The 17,087-nt window shown below is 62.6% G+C and overlaps 7 protein-coding genes across 7 annotated transcripts; 3 read left to right on the top strand and 4 right to left on the bottom strand.

The window, feature by feature from the left end:
- Positions 1-14: 14 nt before the first annotated feature.
- Positions 15-737, bottom strand: LOC62_06G008465 (uncharacterized protein). Its single transcript, XM_062775000.1, has 2 exons — positions 698-737; positions 15-663 (listed from the first exon to the last, which is right to left on the bottom strand). The coding sequence occupies exons 1-2, from the start codon at positions 720-722 to the stop codon at positions 53-55; spliced, it is 636 nt and encodes a 211-aa protein (XP_062630984.1). The 5' UTR covers positions 723-737; the 3' UTR covers positions 15-52.
- Positions 738-2,302: 1,565 nt separating this feature from the next.
- atp-1 (ATP synthase subunit alpha, mitochondrial) lies at positions 2,303-4,755 on the top strand. The gene is made up of 4 exons (XM_062774999.1): positions 2,303-2,444; positions 2,755-2,800; positions 3,039-3,125; positions 3,178-4,755. The coding sequence occupies exons 1-4, from the start codon at positions 2,409-2,411 to the stop codon at positions 4,611-4,613; spliced, it is 1,605 nt and encodes a 534-aa protein (XP_062630983.1). The 5' UTR covers positions 2,303-2,408; the 3' UTR covers positions 4,614-4,755.
- A 144-nt stretch (positions 4,756-4,899) lies between these two features.
- On the bottom strand, positions 4,900-6,607 carry LOC62_06G008463 (uncharacterized protein; the record flags this gene model as incomplete). Its single annotated transcript, XM_062774998.1, has 3 exons — positions 4,900-5,577; positions 5,615-5,825; positions 5,859-6,607. 3 exons carry the CDS (start codon positions 6,605-6,607, stop codon positions 4,900-4,902), a joined length of 1,638 nt encoding a protein of 545 aa, XP_062630982.1.
- Positions 6,608-6,829: 222 nt separating this feature from the next.
- On the bottom strand, positions 6,830-8,078 carry SPBC1711.03 (ER membrane protein complex subunit 3). The gene is made up of 9 exons (XM_062774997.1): positions 8,045-8,078; positions 7,976-8,006; positions 7,906-7,938; positions 7,779-7,864; positions 7,520-7,741; positions 7,425-7,483; positions 7,302-7,389; positions 7,191-7,264; positions 6,830-7,144 (listed from the first exon to the last, which is right to left on the bottom strand). Exons 1-9 carry the CDS (start codon positions 8,059-8,061, stop codon positions 6,939-6,941), a joined length of 816 nt encoding a protein of 271 aa, XP_062630981.1. The 5' UTR covers positions 8,062-8,078; the 3' UTR covers positions 6,830-6,938.
- Positions 8,079-8,248: 170 nt separating this feature from the next.
- IKI3 (Elongator complex protein 1) lies at positions 8,249-12,825 on the top strand. The gene is made up of 13 exons (XM_062774996.1): positions 8,249-8,465; positions 8,502-8,672; positions 8,722-8,884; positions 8,920-9,477; positions 9,519-9,653; positions 9,696-9,788; positions 9,826-10,296; positions 10,334-11,280; positions 11,321-11,741; positions 11,779-12,066; positions 12,112-12,250; positions 12,306-12,433; positions 12,498-12,825. The coding sequence occupies exons 1-13, from the start codon at positions 8,271-8,273 to the stop codon at positions 12,755-12,757; spliced, it is 3,969 nt and encodes a 1,322-aa protein (XP_062630980.1). The 5' UTR covers positions 8,249-8,270; the 3' UTR covers positions 12,758-12,825.
- A 787-nt stretch (positions 12,826-13,612) lies between these two features.
- On the top strand, positions 13,613-14,282 carry LOC62_06G008460 (uncharacterized protein; the record flags this gene model as incomplete). Its single annotated transcript, XM_062774995.1, has 2 exons — positions 13,613-13,913; positions 13,972-14,282. The coding sequence occupies 2 exons, from the start codon at positions 13,613-13,615 to the stop codon at positions 14,280-14,282; spliced, it is 612 nt and encodes a 203-aa protein (XP_062630979.1).
- A 250-nt stretch (positions 14,283-14,532) lies between these two features.
- Positions 14,533-16,870, bottom strand: LOC62_06G008459 (uncharacterized protein). The gene is made up of 2 exons (XM_062774994.1): positions 15,915-16,870; positions 14,533-15,875 (listed from the first exon to the last, which is right to left on the bottom strand). The coding sequence occupies exons 1-2, from the start codon at positions 16,504-16,506 to the stop codon at positions 14,872-14,874; spliced, it is 1,596 nt and encodes a 531-aa protein (XP_062630978.1). The 5' UTR covers positions 16,507-16,870; the 3' UTR covers positions 14,533-14,871.
- Between the last annotated feature and the right edge of the window lie 217 nt (positions 16,871-17,087).

Raw genomic sequence — 17,087 nt, 5'->3', positions numbered from 1 at the left:
GCATCAGCATCAGCGACTCCACCATGCAATCCGTACATATGCAGTGTGCTATCTAAGCCGCCGTCTTGGCCGCCGCCGCCGCCTCCTCGACCGCCGCCTCGACGGGCGCAACGCCGTCACCGAGGATAATGTCACCGACACGCAGCCGTGTCCAGCCCTGCTTGTTCTGGATCGTCTTGCGGTATCCCTTCCTGCGCTTCTTCAACAGGGTGTGCGTGAGCGGGGACTTGGTGTGCTCAAGCACCGTAAGCTCGCAGCTCGCGACCCAGGGGGGCAGCGTCTCGAACTGCGGCACCGTGCCGCGGGGGAGCGCCTTGCGCAGCTCGCGCCCGTTCGCCGCCTCGGCCTTGATGGCGAACTCGCGGCTCCCGACCTCGAGGATACGCGTGAGGGCGAGCGTCGTGCCGGGCGCCTGGACGGGCTTGAGTGTCGGGACGGTGAGCACGTCGCGCGGGTGGAGGAGGTACGTGCGGCTGTGGAGACGCGCGCGGAGGTAGATGCCGGTGCTGGGCGTCGTCGACTCGCGGAGGAGCGTGAGCGCCTGCGGAGTCGAGGTTGGCAGCGGCGCCGAGGCGGACGCAGCAGGAAGGAGCGGCGGCAGGGCGCCGAAGGCGGAGGTAGAGGCCGGGGCCGCCGTCGCGAGGGTGCGCGCGGCGCCGAGGGCTGCCGTCAGCTTTGTTCCCAGGCCACAACTCACCCCTTGTCACTGCTGGGCGGCTCATGGTCGTGGTTTTGTGTACTGAATGACGGCCAGATGTCGGTTTCCGACTTTCTGATCCATCTCTCGGCTGGGCGGGGTGAGCCGGGCGGGAGCAAAATGTTGAACAGACAAAAGGTCCCGCGCTGGCTCTGGCTGCTTTCGTCGAGCCGAAACTGGGGATACTTAACGCGGTGCATTGGTGTTCCTCGTTCTTTTCCATCATCTTTGCTCGACTTGGAATTGTTGTAACTGTAAGTGCTTGAGGCGAGGGCACCTGCCTCGTCGCGGTTACTCCACTGTTTCACGACAACCGCTGACGGGCCCAGACGTAGCTCATGAACAGGGTTTGAGATTCTTTGGCTCTGAGGCTTTGTGGTTCGCGCTGTCGCCTGGGCTCGCTGTCGCCTAGGCTCGCGGCCGGGCGACGGCTGCATGGCATGGGGCTATGACTTGCTCGACGTGGTCGTTGGCTGTGAGCTACTTGACGGCTTCCTCATTGGTTTTGGTGGCAGGTTGGCTGCTGCTTCGGCAGCTCGCCGCCTCCTTCCCTTCCTCCTTCCCTCAACCTCCCTCCTCCTACTATCCTCCCACGCCCCGAGCGTCCGGTGTCAACTACCGGACATGCTGGTGTACGCATAGCCCTCGCGGACCTCCCAAAGCGTACACCCTTCCCTTCTCGGGGAGAGTGAAAGGGGCATTCTGACTCGCACGCTCCCGGTCGGTCACCATGCCGGCCGGGTCGGTGTGTGCGCAGGCTCGTTCCGCTCCGTACAGTTGTTAGTCATGCAGGTATTTCATGTGTGTATATGCTTGATGGGTTGCGTGTCTTGGGTGCGTCTGGAGCAGCAGTAGGAGGGCTACAGGGCTGCAGACATGGAGCTGCTGTCTGCCATCTCGGTGCCATGCGACCGCTGGGCGCGCTGCACTCGTTCGCGCTCCTGCACCGCGTCTAACGCTCGTCTGTCAGCATGCCCTCGTGAAGAAGCGCCTCCGCCTCTGTGGACGCGAACGCCGCCAAGTGATGCAACATGGACCAATAGTCGCGGAGCAGGGTGGCCCATGGCGAGTGGCACCACAACGCGGGGAACTTACAAGGGCCATTGCGCGAGTATCTTCCTGTCCCTCACAGCCAACTACTCTATGCATGCACAATGTTGTACACTATGTCCACCGTCAGACCTTCGGACGTTGGAATCTGCTCCGCCCTGTTGCCTTCTTGGATTGGTAGTCAACCGCGATGCAGGAGGAACAGGCTAGTGCGCCACGCTGCGCCGTTGCCCAGTGTTGCCTTCCTTTGAACGACGTGTAGAACAATGACCACCTCGAGCACCTGGGCTTCTCGTTCTACCTTCTCTCCTTTTCTATCCTACATGCTCTTTCGTTGCCAGCAAGAGTGTTGCAGCCTCGTTGAATGCATCTCATACACTCTGCACATTATACTTGCACAAAAGAGGTGAATGACGAATGTGCCACATATTGCGATAACTCCGTCCCTGATTCTCCGATGGTTGGTGCGATGCCCTCCGACCCAGCGTACGGTGAACGGATGCCTGAGTTCATCCCCAGCCTGACAGCATCCGCCCCGTCTGTCCGTCCGCGCCCGCCCACGCCTGCCCAGCACCAACCACTTCACCTTCTCTTCACCTTCGACCACTCTCCACCTCCCCCCTTCTCCCTCCCCCCCACACTCTCTAAAACACCGCTCACAATGCAGTCCGCCTTCCGGAACTCGATCCGCGCGGCCGTGAGTCTATCTGTCGTGCGCATGCACGCCGCGCGCACCAACTACGGCAATGGACAGCTTGGGGCAAGGGCAAAAAGCAAAGACACACCCGAGAGGAAGGGACATCGAGAATCACCATCTCATTCCTACACCAACACTCGTTGGAACCTCTACGAGCTCATCACTGCATCGACAGACGGGGTACGCCCTCCATCATGTCCAACTGCAACGTCAACGCATGCCAGCTGTCCATTGCCCCGCGCGCGCGCGGCGCCGCGCCAAGCTCCGCTCCCCCCAACCTCCGTCGCCCTTTTACTGACACCCATATCAGACCCGCACCCGCGTTGCGGCCCGCACCTACGCCACTGCCAAGCCTGGTACGTAGTATACGACCTCTAGACGTGTTGGACGTGACTCGGCGAGCTGACCTGGATGTGCCCCGTTCGTTTTCTACGCTTCCATCGCATTGCCGACGTACCCCGACCCTTCAAATCCGACCCTCCACCAACCGGCCAATTATCTGCCACGCCGCCAATCCCTTCCGTTACTACCCCTGCCACCACCACCACCATTCATCATCATCAATCACCACCCATTTCTACTGCATGTAAATAGCCGCTTCCGAGGTCTCGTCGATCCTCGAGTCGCGCATCGCTGGCACCTCGGTCGGCGGTGACGTCCAGGAGACTGGCCGTGTCCTCAGTGAGTATATTGTACATAGTGTTTTAAACACGTTCCTGACACCATACCCCAGCCATTGGTGACGGTATCGCCCGTGTCTACGGCCTCCGCAACGTCCAGGCCGAGGAGATGGTTGAGTTCTCGTCGGGTATCCGCGGCATGGCTCTTAACCTCGAGGCCGACAACGTCGGTGTTACCATCTTCGGTAACGACCGTCTCATCAAGGAGGGTGACACTGTCAAGCGTACCGGCGAGATTGTCGACGTTCCCGTCGGCCCCGAGCTCCTCGGCCGTGTCGTTGACGCTCTCGGCAACCCCATTGACGGCAAGGGCCCCATCAACGCCAAGCTCCGCTCCAAGGCTCAGCTCAAGGCCCCCGGCATTCTCCCCCGTCGCTCGGTCCACGAGCCCATGCAGACTGGCCTCAAGTCGGTCGACTCGCTCGTCCCCATTGGCCGTGGCCAGCGTGAGCTTATCATTGGTGACCGTCAGACCGGCAAGTCGGCCGTCGCCATCGACACCATCCTCAACCAGAAGAAGTGGAACGACGGTGCCGACGACAAGAAGAAGCTCTACTGTGTCTACGTCGCCGTTGGCCAGAAGCGTTCGACTGTTGCCCAGCTCGTCAAGACCCTCGAGGAGAACGACGCCATGAAGTACACCATCATTGTCGCCGCCACCGCCTCGGAGGCCGCCCCTCTCCAGTACCTCGCTCCCTTCTCGGGCTGCGCCATGGGCGAGTGGTTCCGTGACAACGGCAAGCACGCCCTCATCATCTACGATGACCTTTCCAAGCAGGCCGTTGCCTACCGTCAGATGTCGCTTCTTCTCCGTCGTCCCCCCGGTCGTGAGGCTTACCCCGGTGACGTCTTCTACCTCCACTCGCGTCTCCTTGAGCGTGCCGCCAAGATGAACGAGAAGTACGGCGGTGGTTCGCTCACTGCCCTCCCCATCATTGAGACCCAGGGTGGTGACGTCTCGGCCTACATTCCTACCAACGTCATTTCGATTACCGACGGCCAGATCTTCCTCGAGGCTGAGCTCTTCTTCAAGGGTATCCGCCCCGCTATCAACGTCGGTCTCTCGGTCTCGCGTGTCGGTTCGGCCGCCCAGACCAAGCTCATGAAGTCGGTTGCCGGTTCGCTCAAGCTCTACCTCGCCCAGTACCGTGAGGTCGCCGCCTTCGCCCAGTTCGGCTCGGACCTTGACGCCTCGACCCGCTACCTCCTTAACCGTGGTGCCCGTCTTACTGAGCTCCTCAAGCAGCCCCAGTACTCGCCCATGCCCACCGAGATCATTGCTCCCCTCGTCTACGCCGGTGTCAACGGTCTCCTTGACAAGGTCCCCACCGACAAGATCACTGCTTGGGAGAAGGAGTTCACCGAGGAGCTCAAGTCGCAGCACCAGGCTCTCCTCGAGAAGCTCTCGGGCGGTGTCCTCACCAAGGAGATCGAGGCTGAGATGAAGCAGGTCATCGAGGCCAACGTTGCCAGCTTCGTTGGCGCTTAAGCGCGAAACGAACGCCGAGAGTGGTAGTATAGATACCGATTGTCTTAGATTCGGTCTCTAGCACCATGGGGGGTATAAAGGGGACTGTGAGCATGTCAAACTTGCAAAGCAGCTCTGGAAAAATGCATCGAGATTGAAAGAGTTGCGGACGGGCTGGGACTGCCTTGTACGGACCGGGAATGGGATAATGCTTACATGAGGGGGCGGATACTGATGATGGAGACACTGACAAGATAGACCAAATACGTCGCGGAGATGAGAGGGGTGATGAGGAGGGGTTATCTATCTACTCGCCGCCGCGGAAACGGGTGGGGGCCTTGCGCTCGCGACGCTCGGCGTTGATGGGGGTGAGGTTATACTCGTGGCGCCGGCGCTCCTCGTCGTCTTCGTCGTCCGACTTGATGTCGAATTTTCTACGAATCTCGCGGCGTTGATGGTTGATGTTGGTTCGACGCGAGCGCCATGTGAACGCCTGGCCGGCGAGCTCCTCGAGCTTGTCCTTGGCCGTGGCATACGCTTCGGCTGGGGAGCCAGGGATGTCGTACGAGCGGATACACAGCTCGATGACCGCCTCGGGGAAGAGGACGCGCGAGACATATGACAACCGCTGGCCGTCCCGCAGAGCGTCATGCCGCTCCGAGCCTTCGGGCGGGTGGCGCACCGTTTCGTCCGAGGCCATAGCGCCATTGTTCCACTTGAACAGCCAGGGGATGATGACGTTCTGGGCTTCGTCCTCTGGGATATCGCCTGCCGAAGTGTTCTTGTCCAGCAGGCCAAACTCGCCATCGAAGAACAGGTCGGCGCGCCACTGCGCGGGCTCAAACTCCTCCTTGACGATAGCGTGCAGGTGGGGCTTGATTTGTTCAAGCTGGTGCTCGCGGTCGAGATCTTTGAACACGCTTGTCGTGCGCTGAACAACGTCGAGCGTCGTGCGCTTCACCGCCACCTCCTTGAGCTGGCCAATCTGGCTCGTCAGCAAGCGACGCGCGCAGGTGACCCACCTTGGCCTTCGCAAACGGCTCCCCGTCAGACTCGAAGAGGACATGGTGGCGCGCCACGAGGCGGCGCTCGCCCGTCTGGTCCTCAACCTCGTACTTGTCCCCGCCGCGCCTCTGCTGCTCCTCGCGCGTTGTGGCGGGATGGAAAGCGAGCAGCACGGCGACAAAGTAACAAGTTCGGTCCTTGACGAGGCAGGGGTCGCCGATGCCCACACTATCTGTCAGCATTGTCACAGTCCACACTCACCCAGAGGGAAGCTGCGTTGGCTTGAACAGCGGCGGTGTAGGGTCCCTAACTCCGACCGGCGGTGACCTTGGCCGGGGGCCCTTGACTTTGCCCTCCCGCTCTGAGCGATCCATCCATTTCCCCAAACTCAGCACGCCGTCCTCGCTTCCGCTGTCGTCGTCAGCCGTGCGCGTCTTGCGCGGCGCGGGCGACCCAGTACGCGACGACGGCGCCTTGAGTGGGGACGACGGGAGGTCGGTGAGGCTGGACGGCGGGGAAGGCCGGCGCGCCGACCGCGGGGTGGGGGAGACGGGCTCGGGCGAGGAAGCGAGGTAGCGCGCGGGGCTGCTGCTGACCGCCGATGACGCCTTGCGCTTCTTCGGCGCGGGGCGCGAGGGGGTTGACGCGTCTGCCGTGCCCGTCGTGCGCGCCCTTCCCTTCGGCGTCGCCTTGGGCTTGGGCTTGGGCTTGGGTTTTGACGGCCCGGCCTCGGGGAGAGCCGACGACTGGCGGCGCGCACGCTTGGAGGCCGTGGACGATGGGAAGGCTGCAGGGGCAGGGGTGGGGGTGCCCACCTGCTGCGAGGAGGACGAGGACGACACCGGCGTGTGCTCTGGGCTGGGGATGCCGAGCGAGCGCGTGCCCTCGGGCTCGAGGGTGCGTTGCTTCTTTGGTGACGCGGGCGGGGAGCTGAGCTCTGACGACGGCGCCGCCGTCAGCGAGCTTGACCTGTGACGCTTGGGCGGCATCGGGTCTCGCTTGGGCGGCATCGGGTCTGTTGTAGTGAAAGTGAGAGTGACAGAGAGAAGTTGGGATGGAGGAATGGGCGACAAGGGTGGATGGAAGGGCGAACGCGTTTTACGCAGCGGGTCAACAAACAGCCTCCACCGCTGTTGGCGGGTGACCAAGGTCGCATCGGGAAGACAATGGCGTCAATGACCAAGAAGCGCGCAGAATGCGTGCAGTGACACACACGCTTACAAAATATGTACTATTGTGCAGTGCAATACTACTATGCATTTGGTGGTCGACGCAAGCGATGCAGAAGCTATCTCGCCCGCGCGTCTATTGTGCGCCTCGCTCTCGCCCTCACTCCTCGCCCTACGCCCGGTTGAAGCGCTTCAACACGCGGTCCTCGATGCCATGTCCGACCCAGCTGTACAGGCCGTCGCTGAGGGACAGGTTCTCCGCCTCAGACTTGAACACGCGGTCCATGTCGGGCACGCCGGCGGGGCCAGCCATGGGCTGCGCGCCGCCAGCGCCGGCGAGCATGCCGGTCGCGGTCATGTCGCGGGTGTCGACCGCGGCTGGGACATCAGCGCTATCTCGATACAGCAATGGCGTGCCACTCACCATTGTCCTGCCCGAGGATGAGCTTGAACACGCCGTTAAGGCCAAACAGGTTGAGGAAGTACCACGAGAGCGCGCTGGAGGGTCAGGGCCAGCAGGCGGACGCCGACTTACGATACCCAGCGCACGCTGAGATCCGGCATGGCAAGGTCGCGCGCGAACAACGACTTGGCGCCCAAAGTGAGCGGGAAGGGAAGCTTGACTAAAAGTCAGTCGCGAGTTTCTTGTTGTACTCACTGAGGATGTAGCCCGAGAAGAAGACATTGATGTACTGCATGATGAGCATGTTGGGCACCCTTGGTTGTCAGCACACTCCCCATCACCCAACCCACATCATAACGGCCTGCTTCTTCATGCCGTCCATCATCGTGTCCATCTGGGACGGGTCGAACGGGCCGACCGACACCTCCTTCTCGGCGGCCGTCTTCTGCTTGATGTACTCGCCCGACGTGAGCGCCGTAGCCGTGGCGGCCGAGAAGGCACGGTACTGCGCCGGGGGGAGCGGCGACTGGGGGGACGATGCGCGCAGGAGCTGCGAGCGACCGAGCATGCGCCTGGGGTCAGTTGTCAACCTGACGTTGGCCAACTCACTGCTCGCGCACGGCCGCCTTGGGCTGCTTCTTCGGCGCCGAGTTGAGCAGCAGCGTAACATAGTGCCTCAACAAGCCAACCAGCACCTGTCGTGTCAGTATGCGCTCCATCAGTAGAGAGTGCTCACCATGATCAGCGTGATGGGGACCAAGACCCAGTCCTGATCGTCAGTGCTGCTCCACGCCGCCGTGGCTTACCCTAATGGACGGGTCGAGGTAGAGGTCCTGTCTGGTGCGTGTCAGCTCCCTCCTCCCACCGAGACGTACTCTTTCAATCCCGGCATGTTGCAGCGCGTGCGTGATGACGGTGGAGCGATGCAGATGGGCATCCAAGACGTCGTCGGTGGTGGTGACGAACGCGCCGACGCCGACGGGACCAAACCGAGGTGCTCACCACGTGACTTCGGCATTGAGTTGGTGCTGAATCTTGAAAGATTCGAGGTCGAACCCAAAGCAACATTACACGCATCGCAACAACAATAACACGCGCACCATGAGGAGCTTGGCCCCGACAACGGTCCAGGTGGCCTCTATCAACCTCACGAGCGCGGCCGCGAGCGCCGGGCAGCTCGCCGTCGACCCCGAGAGCGGCACGGTCTACGCCACCATCGAGAAGGCGACCGAGGAGGGTCTCGAGGTGGACATTGTCCGGATCGAGGGGCTCGAGGAAGGCGCCGAGTTCTCAGAGGTGAGGTGTGTGTACCGAATGCAGCTAACCTCTCAGGTCATTGGCTCGTTCACCACCCCCGTCACTGCGCCGTTCCCCCTCGCGCCCGACGTGCCGCAGGTGCTCGACCTCCACTTCTTCCCGGACGACCGGTCGCTCATCGTCATTCTGGCTGGAGGCGACATTGCGACGCTGCAGATTGAGAGCATTGACGGAGGGATTGGTCCTGTGAGTCTGGAGCTGATGGAACCCTCCCACATAGTAGCTGACTCCCCAGGCTGAGGTCGTCGGCAGCATCGACTCTGGTGTCAAGGCCGCCGCATGGTCCCCCGACGACGAGCAGCTTGTCCTAGTCACGGGCGAGGACAACCTCGTGTGCATGACCCGCACCTTTGACACCATCTACGAGGGCCCTCTGCGCAGCGACGAGTTTGGCGAAGGTGGGTTAGGTTCCCAAGTTGAGCTAACCCCGCAGACAAGTTCATCAACGTCGGCTGGGGATCCAAGTCGACGCAGTTCCATGGCTCCCTTGGCAAGGCCGCAGCGCTGGCAGCCAAGGCGCCGGCTCCGGCGGCCCCCACTTCCTTCTCGCATACCACCGACGATGGGCTTCCCCGTATCACATTCCGCGGCGACGCATCGTTCTTTGCTGTATCGTCGCTCGATGCCTACGGCAGCGGGGTGGACGGCGCTCGTCGGCAGGTCCGCATCTACTCGCGCGAGGCAAGCGAGGGGTTCACCCCAAAGCTCTCTGCCACATCCGAGTCAATACCCGGCCTCGAGCCGGCCCTGGCGTGGCGCCCGAGCGGCAACGTGATTGCCTCGCTGGTGCGGTACGGATACCAGGGTGGCGGTGAGGGCCGCCGCGGGCGCTGGGATGTCGCCATGCTCGAGCGCAATGGCCTGCGGCATGGCGGCTTTGAGCTGCGCGAGGCCGAGGCGACGTGGGAGCACGGACGGGTCAAGAACGTCTCGTGGAACTCGGACTCGGAGGTCCTTGCCGTGTGGATCCAGCGCGAGGAGGAGGATGTCGGTGAGTTGGCTGACCGGCGACATGATTCAGCTGACGGTCAGTCCAACTTTGGACGATGAACAACTACCACTACTACCTCAAGCAGGAGATCGTCCCTCACTGGAAGGGCGATCGTCGCTTCACCAGCGTCAAGTGGCATCCTGAGAACCCTATGGCGCTGTATCTTGTTGACAAGGGTCAGTTAGCCAAATCTCTGAGCTGAGAACTGACGCCACCAGACCATGTGCAGGTCCGGACTTTTGTGTGGGACACCTACGCCTCGCGCCTGCCGATGCCCATCGACACTGGATCCGTGGCGGTTGTGGACGGAAGTGAGTTGCAGCCCAAGCGCCTCGCTGACTTGCCAAGAACGCCTCCTCGTCACTCCCTTCCGGACCCAAAATGTTCCCCCACCGATGTCGTCGTTCCAACTGAGCCTCCCATCTCAGCCAGTTCACGTCAGCGTGTCGCCCAGCGACGACTCTTTGGCGGTGCTATACGCGTCGGGCCTTGTGCAGGTGTGGGACCTCAACGTCCGCCTTCCAGAGGCCGGCACATCACGCCTCCGCCACGGAGGCAAGGTCGCCGAGCCCAAGCTCCGGTGGGAGCAGTCTCTCGCGCCGACCGACGGCGAGTTTATCGCCAAGCGCGTGTGTCTCAGCGGCACGGGGCAAGTTGCGGCGCTGTTCTTCGGTGACGGCGAGGGCGGCGCGCTGCTCCGTACGGCCGACGCCAATGAGGTCCTCTCGACGTCCAAGATGCTGCCATGCGTCGAGCATATCCTGTGGGAGGCTGAGGCTGGGTGGCTCGTTGTGGAGAGGGAGGGAGTTCTGCGTTCTGGTGAGTTCAAACTTCTGAGCCACACTGACCGACGCAGTCGATGAGTCCTCCTCCATCCTGGTACACCTGTGCTCGTCAATCCTCACCGTGTCGGTGTCTGCCGAGTCGCGCCTCGTCTTTGCGCTGTCGCAGTCCGGCAAGCTGCACGCTGCGAGCCTTGGGCAGCGTGACGCCACGTCACTTGCGTCGGCCGTCACGTCGTTCACCACGACGCCCGAGTTCCTTGTCTACACGACGTCGTCCCAGAGCTCGACGTACGCGCCGCTCTCATCCGTCGCACGCATTGTCGCCGGCGAGGAGGCGGTCGCCATCAAGGACGCCGAGTGGGAGACGCGCCGCGTGGAGCGTGGATCCCTCGCTGTCGTCGCTTGCCCGAGCTCGATGAGCCTCGTCCTCCAGATGCCGCGTGGCAACTTGGAGACAATCTACCCCCGGCCCCTTGTCCTCGCTGTTGTTCGCCAGGATATCTTGTCGGGTGCGTACCGCTCCGCCTTCCTCACCTGCCGCAAGCACCGCCTCGACCTCAACATCCTGTACGACCTCGCGCCGGCCAAGTTTGCCGCATCCATTGAGGACTTTGCGGCGCAGATCCCCGAGGTTGACTACCTCAACCTCTTTGTGTCCCAACTCAACTCGAATGACTCGTCGCTCGTGCTCTACCCCGACCTTGGGCGGGATCCTACCAGGCCTGCGGTCCCAGCGGACAAGGTCAACTCAATCTGCGACTCGCTTCGCGAGATCTTGGAGAAGAAGGACCTCGTCAAGTACGTCGAGACCATCCTCACTGCACACGTCTGTAAGGTGCCCCCAGACTACGAGGCTGGTCTCAATGTCCTTCTCCATCTGCAGGCCGAGCACCCGAGCATTGTCGAGGAGTCGATCAAGTACATCATCTTCCTGTCCAACGTCAATCGCCTCTACGACGTTGCCCTAGGCATGTACAACTTCCAGCTCGTGCTCATGATTGCCCAGTATTCGCAAAAGGTGAGCTAGTCTAAACTCGAGCTTCAGCTAACGAATTCAGGACCCCAAGGAGTACCTCCCCTTCCTGCGCGAGCTGCGAGCGCTCGAAACAAACGAGCAGCGCTTCAGAATAGACGACCACCTTGGCCGGAGGGAGAGCGCGCTTCGCAACCTCAAGGCGGCGGGCCCCTCGCGGTTCGAGGACGCCGCGTCGTACCTGTCCCGATACGAGCTCTACGACGAGGCGTTCAAGCTTTACAAGGACGACCCCGAGCACCTGCTTGTCATCTACGACCTTTACGGCACGTACCTGTACGACCGACGCGACTTTTATGACGCGGCGATTGCGTACACGTTTGCTGGGAAGCCTGACAGGGCTCTCAAGGCGTTTGAGAAGGCGCACGCTTGGAGGGAGCTGTTCACTCTCGCCGAGAAGCAGCTGGACAAGGACGGCATTGCGTCGCTTGTGGAGCGAGTGACTGGTAGGTCGTGAAAACTTGACGATGCTGACCGTGTTAGAGTACCTTGTGTCTCGTGGAAGGCATATCGAGGCGTCCCAGATCTACATGGAGTACGAAGGCGATGTCGACGCCGCGGTCGACGTCCTCGCCCGTGGGGCTGAGTTTGCCGAGGCATACCGCCTGTCGGCACGCCACTCTCGCGATGAGCTCGTCGAGCGTGTGATTCATCCAGCACTGGACGACGCGCACGAGGAGCTTTCCGAGGTGTTTCAGGAAATCGAGGGCCAGTTGGACAAGGAGATGAAACGACTGGCATTCCTCAAGAAGCTCCGTCTCGAGGATCCTGGTGAGTACAATGATGCGTGTGTGTGTGGATGGTGCTGACAAGCAGACACCTTCTATATTGTGGACAATGAGCCAGAACTAGAGAACGTTGACGTGGCCACCAACGCAACGACAGTGGCTACCAACTTTACGCGGTACACCGTGGCGCCCACGACAGCGTTCTCACAGTCGACTCGCATGACAGGGTGGGTGGAGCGTAATCAGCGCTGTACTTGGTTCCGAGCTGACCACATGACTCAGACAAACTGCGAAGTCGAAGCACCGACCCAGTAAAAAACGCGCAGCGGGGCGCAAAGGAACTGTCGATGAGTACGACTATCTGGTGGCGAGTCTTGGTCGTCTCGTGACCCGCGTCGACGAGAAGAGTGGTGAGTTAGCGCTCGCTCAGACGCTCAAGTGTGTGACTGTTGGCAGTGCTAATACGGGTCCTAGCGGAGGCCGTGCCCTTGTTGCGCCAGCTAGCGTTGGCATCAGCAGACCACCGCACACTTGCGCACGACCTTCAAGCCAGCATTGTTGCAATCCGCAAACGCCTCGAGTCGTCCCTCGACGACGCCTGGGCCGACCGGCCAGCTATTCTGGACGGCGTGGAGAGCTCGGGCGGCATGGGTTTGGGTGGGGATGTTGGTCCCGCGCGCGCACTGGTTCGTCCCAGTGTGGGCGCATGGGTTGGTTTGGGGCGTCTGGTGTGAGTGGTTGTCACCTGCTCTTACGTGGAGCGGCCTGGAGTGTGGTGCGAGAGGGAGGGGCTGTGTAGTGGGAGGAGGGTGGGTGAGTGGACGGTCCTTTGGGCTTGGCCACGGGTGCGACCAGCAACAAGCAACAAGTGGCAGTAGGACGACATGGCGGCGTAGCGGCGTAGATCATCATAGCATATAGCAGCATGTTACATCTGTCGACATTGCGGCGGCGGTGATGGTTGTGGTTGGCGGGTAGCGACTGGCGACTGGCGACAGGCGGGGCGGCGGGGTGCGTAGCGGCGTGTACCGCCCCAGGGGGTTCGAGGGGGGATGACTAGTGGTAGGTTACATACGATGGGCGCGACGGACAGCATTGCGCAATCGTAGCTTCGTCATCATGGCCTTGGTCGGTTGGCGCAGTGGGCGCAGTGGTCAGAATGATTGGCATGAGGGGACTGATGAGCGAGTGGCGCAAGGCAAACACACTCGCAGGGGTGAGGTGAGTGTGCCGCGCGCGGCGCAGTGGCACGTCGCTAGTGCTGCGCCGCCTGCGCCGTCGCCGCCGATCCAGCGCCAGCAAGATTGGCGTTCGCACGACCCAGCGCCCACCTGCGCCAGCCAGTCTGCGCCGCGGGCCCGCCGCCACACTCGACGACCGGCAGCGCGTTTCAGCGTGACTGACGGCCGGCGCAATCTGCCCAATCTCAATCTGCAATCTGCCCCATCTCCCATACTTGCGCCCGCCCGTGCACGCGTGTTGTGTTGTCGTCGCAGCTGCTGCTGGCAGCAGATCGGCGCGCACGACACCAACAGCAGCAGGTATATTTTTTTTCGCACGGCGACTTGTCAACAGGTCGATATACCACCATGCGTCCAGCCGTCTTCCCTTCGCTCACGCTCTCGACCCCCGCGCTCTCCCTCTCGGCGCTCCCCCTCGCGCTCGCCGCTGGCGTCCTAGCCCTCTCATCACGCACCACCACGCACCGCCGTTGCCTTCTCCCCATCGCCGGACGCATTGCCCTCCCCTTCGCGGCCGTGCTGTTCGCCATGTCGCTCTCGCCCCGCGCAGCACCCGCCCTCGCGCTCCTCGCTGCGGCGGTCGGCCTCGCCGTCCCCCTGGTTCTGTTCCTCCAGAGCAGACGGCACTCGAGGATGAACGGCCACGCTGGTGAGTTGCCTTGTTTCACTCGTGCGGCACGCACAGCACGGCTGATTCCATGCCCCAGCCCCCGCGTCAGCGTCACCGCTCAAGACCACCCCCGCCGCCTCACGCCGCATCGCCCTCCTCGCCGGCAGGCTGCGCGACGCCTTCCTCGGCCGCGCCGGCCGCCGCACCCCCCTGCAGCAGCCCGCGGCGTACCCCGAGTCATGCTTTGACGACGACTTCCTCCGCATCCTCGGCGCGGCGCACGAGCGCGCGGCCCGCCGCGCCACGCCCACGCCGCCGGCCAAGACGCTCCCGCCCGCCCCCTGGCCAAAGGACTGGCCCGTCTACTGGGAAGGCGGGGGCCCAGCTGGCCTCGGCCGCTGGGCTTAGGTTGCGACTGCCGGGCAGTATTCGGGTCGACATGCAGATGCCAGACGACACACATACACGACAACGACGACGACGACGAGGACAAAAACGACGCACACATACACGACGCCCTGCATCATACCCCTCGTCCACATTCCGGCCCCTCCGAGATCCACGCCCACATCGTCCAACCTACCAAACGCCCCCTCCTCCCACCATACACCTCTCCCCCCAAAACTCCTCCACCACCGTACTACCCCGTAGCACCCGGTTGGACGACACTATGCATGGTCATGCGACATCACTACTACTCGACACTGTTGTGAGATAGGGGTTATGATACCACGGCGCACGATCGCGCCGTGGTTGCGAAAAGGGAATGACGGTGAGATCACTTTGCAACGAGAAGAGCGAAAACGAAGAACACGGGGTGGCCCGGGAGACAGATGAGAGAGTAAACGTTTGATGGGGTAATGCGAAGGCCGAGGCGCCTGGTTGGCCAAGGCTCAAAGTAGGGTGAAACGAAGGGATTGCGGAAACTTGATGATGCTTTCTTGTTGATGAGAGTCGATGCGGATGGAAGTTGTGATTGATTGCGGAGCGGCGTGGCTTAACGCTTCAGGCCGAGGGGGAGCGCAGGGGGTCCCACACCGACACCGACGCCGGCGCCGCCGCCTGGCTGGACGTGCGGCCAGGGACCCGGGCCAAAGCCAGCGGCCGCGCCGGGCTGGGGAGGCTTGCTGCCAAACGCGCCCATGATCGGGCCGCCAATGCCAGGCTGGCCAAAGTAGCCGATGTGGGTGGGGATGATGCGGCGACGGGTGCGCTGCTTGCGAGGCGAGGCAGGCAGCGGCACACCGCCGTTCGAGTTGGGGCCAACGGCCGTGTTGAGGGCGCGCGAGACGATGGACACCGACGGCGAGCGGGTACGGTCGTGGCCGCGCATGCCCATGGCTGAAGACGAGCGAGACACGCCACCACCGCCGAGCTTGGTGCCACCACCGAGGACGGTGACATTGCCGCCGTCATACGGCGTGACCTGCGGGATGACGGTGCCGCCGGTTGCAGGAGTGGGCGCCTTGGCCGCCTCGCCACCACGTGGGGTCGACGGCGAAGGGTCGCGACCGCGCTGTGCCTCGGACTCGAGGCGCTTGGCACTGACCTCTCCAAAGAGCTCTGCCGAACCGGGACGCGAAGCCGGGGTCAGGAGGTGGGTGTGTCCCGAATTCGTGTCGGATGAGTCACTCGAATTTGACGACGTCGAGTCCTGGCCCTTGTTGTGGCCAATGCTCGAGCGCACGCTAAACGCGTGCGACGAGTTGCGCGAGTGCGCACCGCGGCGGTGCTGCTCGATGTCGCTCGAGCCGTTGCGCGAGTGCACGCGACGGGGGCTGACGTCGGCGGCGGGCAAGAGGCCGGGTGATGGAGTTCGGGACGGGTCGGCAGCGGCGAGGAGGCTCTGCATAAGGGTCGACGGCGCCGTGTTGAGCGTCGGCGCGCGGATGGGGATAGCCTTGGAGATACGGAGGGGCGTCGGCGCGGCGGGACTCGTGCTCGGGTCCGAGGTTGTGACCTCTGCCGTAGGCGCAGCCTGCCAAACGACCTTGAAAGATTCTGAGAATGTCAGTGGCGATTATCGCACTTATCACTCACCACGAGGCCGCTTGATCGGGTCAAAGTCGGGCTCCTCCCAACCCCAGCCTCCCCAGCGCCAGACTACCATGCCGGGGTCGCACCAGACCTCCCACTCCTCGCCATTGTCCTCCGACTCTGCCTTCTTGGTTCTGTTGGCCGCGATCGCCTGCTGCCAGACTGCCGTGTCCACACCGCACTGCTTGGCGGCGTCGACAAGCGGGCGCGGGAGGCCATGCAGGCGATCAGCGATGAGGGAGCGCGAGCCAGAGCCGCTGTGGGGGTTGCTCTCGTTCCAAGTGGGAGCATAGGCCGTCGTAAACGTCGAGGTGAGGCGCTTGCGTAGGTCCATGATGGTGGCATGCGAACAATGGGCCGACAGAGGCTGGGCGAGATGGTGCACAAGTGCCGACACTGCTGACCCCAGCGACATGTCCAGCTGGAGGCCAGCGGCCGGGCCGGGCGTCACCGACGGCACGGGGGTGGCCGTGGCACTGTGCGTGCCGCCGGCGCCTCCGCCGCCGAGTGCCGGTGAGGGGGGACGCGGCGGCGTGCGTTGGAGCTGGCCCTTGTTTGGTGACAGACTGAGAGATGAAACATCTGGTGGGTCCATGGTGTGGGGCTGATTAAAAAGGCATTGGTCGCGAGCAAGGAGGGTGTGGGGGTGGGGTGGACGCAGATGTGGGTCGTCGTCGCGGGGGGAGATAAGGCTTGGTGGGGGTTGAACGGTGGGCGGCAAAGGGATAAACAATGCTGAGCAAGCCGTGTGTGTTAGGTCGTGGGTGTGATTGTGTTTGTTTTGAGGTTATGCTGGAGCGAAGGGGACAGGCGACTTGTGGGTATCCGTGTATACTAGGTGATGAGAATGAGGAGAGAGAGAGAGGAGGGGGTGTGTGTAGGAAGGGGTTGCTGGAAGAGAGACGGAGGGAGGGGTGAGATGGGATGGTCGATGGATCGGGTGCAGTGGTTGATTGATTGAATCGACGCAGGCAGTGAGGTTTGCACCGCCAGGCCGCCAGGCTTGCCTTGTTGTGTCGACTGGGTGCCGCTGCCCCCTTGCGGGCAAACTTGCCCAATGCGGAAATACCGGACTCAATTTACTCCCGTGTCCACCTGGCACCCTCGTGGCAGTGGCGAGGCGTAGAAGCTTCCTGCATCTGGGAGCAGCGCCTGGGGACGCATGCGGCCTCGAGA

The sequence above is a fragment of the Vanrija pseudolonga genome, chromosome 6 (genome assembly GCF_020906515.1).
Source record: "Vanrija pseudolonga chromosome 6, complete sequence".
NCBI classification, from domain to species: Eukaryota; Fungi; Basidiomycota; class Tremellomycetes; order Trichosporonales; family Trichosporonaceae; genus Vanrija; species Vanrija pseudolonga.
This window is presented reverse-complemented; position numbering and strand designations above follow the sequence as displayed.

What these genes read in the sequence shown, in the direction of transcription:
- LOC62_06G008465 (XM_062775000.1), bottom strand. Translation starts at nt 722, where the DNA reads ATGAGCCGCCCAGCAGTGACAAGGG. An exon ending in CCGCCCAGCAGTGACAAGGG is followed by an intron (nt 664 to 697) that starts GTGAGTTGTGGC and finishes AGCTGACGGCAG; the next exon opens with CCCTCGGCGCCGCGCGCACC.
- atp-1 (XM_062774999.1), top strand. Translation starts at nt 2,409, where the DNA reads ATGCAGTCCGCCTTCCGGAACTCGATCCGCGCGGCC. An exon ending in GGAACTCGATCCGCGCGGCC is followed by an intron (nt 2,445 to 2,754) that starts GTGAGTCTATCT and finishes CACCCATATCAG; the next exon opens with ACCCGCACCCGCGTTGCGGC. An exon ending in GGAGACTGGCCGTGTCCTCA is followed by an intron (nt 3,126 to 3,177) that starts GTGAGTATATTG and finishes ACCATACCCCAG; the next exon opens with CCATTGGTGACGGTATCGCC.
- SPBC1711.03 (XM_062774997.1), bottom strand. An exon ending in AAGGCGGCCGTGCGCGAGCA is followed by an intron (nt 7,742 to 7,778) that starts GTGAGTTGGCCA and finishes AACTGACCCCAG; the next exon opens with GCGCATGCTCGGTCGCTCGC. An exon ending in AAGAAGCAGGCCGTTATGAT is followed by an intron (nt 7,484 to 7,519) that starts GTGGGTTGGGTG and finishes CTGACAACCAAG; the next exon opens with GGTGCCCAACATGCTCATCA.
- IKI3 (XM_062774996.1), top strand. Translation starts at nt 8,271, where the DNA reads ATGAGGAGCTTGGCCCCGACAACGGTCCAGGTGGCCTCTATCAACCTC. An exon ending in CAGCGACGAGTTTGGCGAAG is followed by an intron (nt 8,885 to 8,919) that starts GTGGGTTAGGTT and finishes CTAACCCCGCAG; the next exon opens with ACAAGTTCATCAACGTCGGC. An exon ending in GCGCGAGGAGGAGGATGTCG is followed by an intron (nt 9,478 to 9,518) that starts GTGAGTTGGCTG and finishes GCTGACGGTCAG; the next exon opens with TCCAACTTTGGACGATGAAC.
- LOC62_06G008459 (XM_062774994.1), bottom strand. Translation starts at nt 16,506, where the DNA reads ATGGACCCACCAGATGTTTCATCTCTCAGTCTGTCACCAAACAAGGGC. An exon ending in CCCGATCAAGCGGCCTCGTG is followed by an intron (nt 15,876 to 15,914) that starts GTGAGTGATAAG and finishes TGACATTCTCAG; the next exon opens with AATCTTTCAAGGTCGTTTGG.